This window comes from Pteropus alecto, unplaced genomic scaffold, assembly GCF_000325575.1.
Source record: "Pteropus alecto unplaced genomic scaffold, ASM32557v1 scaffold49, whole genome shotgun sequence".
Lineage (NCBI taxonomy): Eukaryota > Metazoa > Chordata > Mammalia > Chiroptera > Pteropodidae > Pteropus > Pteropus alecto.
Window position 1 is genome coordinate 879,087 of NW_006443131.1, and position 5,667 is coordinate 884,753.

A 5,667-nucleotide genomic window follows, 5' to 3' on the forward strand; every position below is an offset into this window, starting at 1 on the left:
AGGCCCTGGGATGTAGCACGCGCCCTCGTCCCCGATGAGGTTGAAACCCAGGTTGAGCGAGACCAGCGTCCGGTTGCAGCTGTGCAGCGTGGACAGAGCCCGGCCCAGGAGCTGCGCCCCGTAGTCGTTGATGTTGTTGTTCCGCAGGGACAGGTGCGCGATCCTGGGCGGCGGGAGGGGACAGAGGGCCCTGGGGTCCTGGGCGTGCCGGGAACCTCGGGAGATGTGGGGACATGGGGACATGGGGACATGGAGAGAGCCGTGGGGTCTGAGGCGGAGGGGCAGGAGTTGAGGGTCCCTGGGGAGGTGCTTGAGGGGCAAGGAAGGGCGGGGACCAGGCGTGACTTGAGATGGGGGCAGGCCCAGAGGAGGGGTGGGGACAGGGGCCTCACGGGCTGTCCAGTGCCATGAGCTTGTGATAGGACTGCTCCGGCAGCGGGTTGCCCTCCAGAGACACCTTCCTGTGAACCAGGAGGCACCACAGTGACGGAAGGGGACAGAGCAGGTGTGCAGCTCTGGGGACAGCTTGGAAACAGACCAGGGATGGCCCCCGTGTGGGAAATTATGAGACCGTTCTCCAGGCTAGAAGTCCAGAAGCGTGGCCATGCGCAGGGATCACTCACTCCCCAGAGTGAGCGACCTGTGGCGAGGTGGCCTCCACGATGACCCCAGTGGTCCCCTCTTCCTGGTACCTATGCCCGCATGTAATCCCCTCCCCTGAGCGTGATTGGACCTAGTGACTCACTCCTGACAAATGGAATGTGGCAAAGTGATGGGGTGTCACTTCCAAGTTTAACTTACAGAAAGCCCGTGGCTTCCATCTTGCATCTCACTGGCACTCGACCGCCCGCTGCCATGTGGTCAGCACCCTTACGGGGGACCCACGTGTGGACGCAGGGCAGCCTATAGCAGCCCCGGCTGAGCTGACTGCAGCCTCACCAGCCTCATTCATTTTAAATTGTTTTCATTATGTTGATCTAACTTATTTTTACATATTAAGATTCTATAGTTATTTTTCTGCTGGCTAAATTGTGTCTGATTCCCATAAGACTAAAATACAAGTTTCGTGCTATTCCATACCAAGACTGCTGAGGACGGAGTCCCTGCTCCCAGGAAGTGTCCATCCCACCCATAGGAGGAAGGCCAGCAAGCCGGTGTGTAGCACAGAAGTCAGGGGTGCTGGGGGAGCCTCGAGAAGGGGTGGCAAGTCAGCCCTGCCCTTTTCACAGCAAACCACACCTGTACTTACACTACTTCACACCTTGCACCTGCTCCCTTCCCCACTCCCTGCCTGGTCCCCTCCTACGACTCTTCCAAGGCTTAGCTCCACCCTCCTCCCCCAGCCGGCCCTCCATGTCACTCTACCCCAGAAGCGCAGGGTGACACTACTCCGCCCCCACTCCCATCCCCCACAAACCACTCTTCCACCCACAGGCCCCACGGGCCCTGCAGCAGCTGTCTCTAAGTCCTCCTCCCTCCGTCCCTGGACTGCCAGGCCCTGGAGGAGAAGAACCAGCCCTGAGCAGTGTCAGGCCCCAGGCAGAGGAACAGAGGGGCAGAGAAGAACCTTGGGGAGAGCGAATGGAGGTGGGGCTGAGGGGGAGGAGGTGGGGAGGCCCCACAGGCTCCTTGGGCACCACCCTCGGCAGAAGGGACTCCGCGTCTTGTCAGATGGGAGCCTGAAAACCCGACCGAGGTTTCCACAGCGCTGCTAGCCCCCGCCGGCTGCACTGCTGCCCTGACCAGCCACCCAGCCCAGCTCCCAGGCACGGGGGCCTCCCCACCTGCTGTTCCCCTCTGCTCACCTGAGTGTGGATGAGCAGAGCGGTAGGAGGGCGATGAAGATGTCCAGGGTCTTGTCAGTCAGCCCGACCTTCCAGAAGCTGTAGGTGGAGGAAGGTGCAGGAACATAGGTGAAGCCTCCGTCACCTTCCCGCACTGTCCTCACCCTCCCACCTGTCCAGGGTGTTCCCGCTCCTCCAGTCCTTTTTCCCTCGCCGCCCCCCCCTCCGCACACAGCCCCTCACTTGATGGCCTGCAGCTGGCTGAGGGGAGGCAGGCATTTAGAGAAAATGCCCAGGGTCCGCTCCTCAACCTTCCAGCCTGAGGAAGGAGGAGAAAGTCCTCAGGCCTCCGGGAGGCCGAGGCGGGGAGGTGGCGCGGGCCGCGAGGCCAAGCGGGGGCGTGGCATGGGCCAGGCGGGGGCGTGGCGGACCGGGGCGTGGGCGGGGCCGGGGAGGGGCAAGGCGGGGCCCACCACGGATGTAGATCTCCTTCACCGACTTGTCCTCGGGCTCCAGCTCCACCTGGATGGTGGGCCGGAAGAACACGTATTTGCTCTCCATGCTGTTGAGGCTGCAAGACCCCGACAGCCGCTGGTCGTCTAGCAGGCAGGGGTGCGAGGAGACGGGGTGAGGAGGGAGGGGTCGGCTCCCTCGGAGGCGGGGGTGGGGAGGGGGCTCGGTGAGTGTGGGAGATGCTGGCTGGGGCGCTGCTAGGCAGGGAAGACGGAGACTCCCCACCTCCCCGCCCGCCCCCTGGAGCCACCCCCTCACCTACACCCACCCTGCCCTGCGCCCCGCCATTCGGCCCCGTGCCATGGGAGACTGGGGATGGACGAGGTGGCTCTGGCGGGCACCCCGGAGCTCCACTGCCACTCACCTAGGACGGGCTTTTCCGACAAAGAGGCGGAGGGGACGAAGGTGGGGTGCGGGCGCGGCCGGTTGACGACTTTGGGGAAGTCGACGTACCCCGACCGTGCGCAGAGCTCGGCGAAGTCGGCCTCCAGGACCCCGGTGCACTGGTACTCCTCTGCGGGCGGGAGGGGGCGGTTGGACGCGAGGCGGCCGCCGCCCGGGGCCGGGCCTCGGACCTCGGGGCGGGCAGGCCTCCCTCCGAGGCGGACGGCCTTACAGACATTTTGAAATGTAAGATGCGTGGTAAAGACCATGCTGAAAACACCAGAAATAGTGGGAAATCAAAACCCGGGATAAGGAACTAGAAGGCCTGCGATGGGCGGGCGCCTCCCACAGGGCGTCCCCAGCCCAGCCTCCTCCCAAGGCCCGTCCTTGCTGGGGCTGCCCAGGGGCACGCGGAGAAAAAAGTCCCAGGCCCGATGACAGCGGAAGGACCCTGGAGCCCCGCCCCGCTGGCAGGGCGCGCTGTGAGCGCCCAGCTGGCCCTTGCACAGGCTCAGTCCCGCCCGCCCTGCTCCCCTGGCTAACTCCCGCGGGCACAGACGGACGCCCACCACCTCCCCTCCTCGGGCTCCGCACACCTCCGGGCCGAGTCCCCGGAGACCCGGCTTTTTCCTGCTCCCCCAGGGATCCAGGAGGAAGTGGGGCCTGAAGGTGTGAAGGGTGTCCCTGGCCAGTGGGAGAGCCTGCAGGTGCCAGCCCGCTCTTGTAAGTGCGGTGGCCTGGGGCCCCCACGGCTACAGCACCCCGGCCCTGGGCTGTACCCAGAGAGAACTCTCCCAGCTAACAGCAGGAGCCTGCCGGCGTGTGGAGGGACTGGGGGCATATGCTCAGCAAGTGTGGGGGCACGGGGCAGAGAGGTTCGAGGGTTCCTGTGGAAAAGTGATTGGCGTCGCAGTGCTGGGGTCCCTGGTGGTGGCCCTCGTGGCGCTGGAGGGGGATGGGGGACACAAACACACACGAATGTTGGCTGATGGATGGGGCGGTGAGAGGGGCCACGGGCGCGGGGGCCCCTTGTCGGGCTGACCGTGGCACGCCACCTGCTCTCCGGGCTGTCTGTCCCCTCTGCTGGGAGAGCCCGCGCCCTCCCTCACTTCACTCCCGGCCTGTCCCTACAGTAGGTTCTAGCACACGGGGAGGGCCGGTGAGAGCACTCCCCTGGGCCGTCCGCAGAGACGCCGATGGCAAAGGCTGCCCGCAGTCCGCGTCTGCACCTGCAACTCACTGACGATGCTCCCCCGCCCCCCGCAAGCACTGCCCAATAGACTTAAGGTGACATTGATCGCGTTCTGTCTGTGCTTCGGCTGCCATGCTCCGTCCCCGCACCCACTCCCCTCGCTCACCAGTGACCCCGACTCAGCTTCCTGAGACACAGAAGCCACCAAAAGGCATTTCCTCTGAATTGGTACTGCTTCCCATGTCCACCATCACACTGCACCCCATGTGGGCTCCGCATCCACCCCACCGCAGCTCACAGTGGCACTTGCCGAAGCCGCGGTGACCTAAGGGTGGCAAGGCCTTCGCTGCCAGCTCCTCCTCGGAGACCCCTGAGCCCTCTCCTCTGTGGTGATAGCCCTGCCTCCCAGGGAAATCGCCTTCATTGGGGGCTCACGCACACCCAGACCTCGGCTGCTCCCAAGTGCCGTCCTCAGCCCTGACCTGTGTCCGGCTGCCCAGCTGCAGTCAGCCCCCAGCAGCTCCCTGACGACTCCTCCAGGCTTTCGCATCTCCATGAGGCACCCCGACCCGCCCAGTGCCCAGGCTACAGAGCTGGGGCTCACTCCGGCTGTGCCCCACCTCCTGAGCCCACCTACTGCTTCACAAGCGGAGTACTCCAAGGAGCCTGGCCCGTTCTCCGCCCCCCCACCCACTCCAGCTGCCATGGCCCCCCACCCAGACTGCCCACGGGTCCCATGACTGTCCCCCACCTCCACTCCCTCTTCCACCCCATTTTCCATACAGTGGAGTGCTGTGTGTGTGTGTGTGTGTGAGAGAGAGAGAGAGAGCGCGACCCGCGCCCCGTGTCCTCCCATCACCCCCTGATCCTTCTCTCATACAGCTCATGTGTCACCATCCCAAACCAAAGAGTGAGCTCTCCAAGCTCAGCTCAGTTCCCACAGCTGCCGCGCTGCGGGGCCGGAAGCGGGGTGGGGATCCAGCTGGGATTCATATCCCGGGGGGAGCCGGGAGCGCCCACACCGGGGGGTGCACCACGAATGCTGTGGGACCAACAAGTGACCCCGCAGCTTAGAAAACGCCAGCAACTCCGCTGTCCCTCGCCGCGGGAGGCGGGCGGGCCTGCGGGAGAACTCGGCAGCCGCGCACCCGGCCTGGTCGCCACCTGCAACACTCGTAGCACGTGCGGGGCCAGCTACACTCAACGACCTGCAGCCGCGAGCCGGATCCCGCGCAGCCCGCTCAGCACCAGAGGTTCTGCCGGCTCGTCCGTCCCGCCCACAGGGCGCCCCTCGGCGCGTCCAGGCCGGGGCCTGGCACAGCGACGCCGGCCCGTCCAGCCCGGCTAATCCGCGAGTGGCTGGTGGCAGCGCACGCAGCGGCAGCTTCAGGGCCCGATCCCCCAACCCCGCCGCCAGCCTACCGGGGTTTTTGGGCTCCTCTTCGCCCACCGGCGGCAGGACGGTCGCCGGCTTCTCCTTGGCCCCGCGATCCCCCTTCTTGGTCACTGCGCTGGACGACTTCTGGGTCCCGGGGCGCGGAGCCCTGGGCGAGGCCCCCGGCGCGCTCGTCTCGCCCGACATGTGGGTGCAGCGACTCCGGGGACCTCACGGGGGCGAGGAGGCAGGACGGGTGATGATTCTGCAGGTGGTGGCCGAATCAGGGGTCTGTATTCCGCGTCCACCGGCCAGGCGGTCCGTAGTGGCGTCGCTTTCGCGTCCCTCTCCACGACAACCGCGCGAGCCGGGCGTGCGGGCGGAAGCGGGGCAACCGCAGAGCGCACGCGGGCGGGCGC

The 5,667-nt window shown here is 65.8% G+C and overlaps 1 protein-coding gene across 1 annotated transcript in view; it reads right to left on the minus strand.

The window, feature by feature from the left end:
- LRRC71 (leucine rich repeat containing 71) overlaps positions 1–5,661 on the minus strand; it is a 9,608-nt gene extending 3,947 nt beyond the window's left edge. Inside the window, exons 1-7 of the mRNA XM_025040818.1 lie at positions 5,296–5,661; positions 2,662–2,811; positions 2,258–2,383; positions 2,028–2,103; positions 1,806–1,883; positions 393–461; positions 1–163 (exon numbers count right to left, since the gene is read on the minus strand). The exon at positions 1–163 is cut by the window's left edge and continues 73 nt beyond it. Of these exons, the coding sequence (XP_024896586.1) occupies positions 1–163; positions 393–461; positions 1,806–1,883; positions 2,028–2,103; positions 2,258–2,383; positions 2,662–2,811; positions 5,296–5,455 (822 nt within the window). The 5' untranslated portion in view covers positions 5,456–5,661. The remainder of the gene's footprint in view (positions 164–392; positions 462–1,805; positions 1,884–2,027; positions 2,104–2,257; positions 2,384–2,661; positions 2,812–5,295) is intronic.
- Positions 5,662–5,667: the final 6 nt, after the last annotated feature.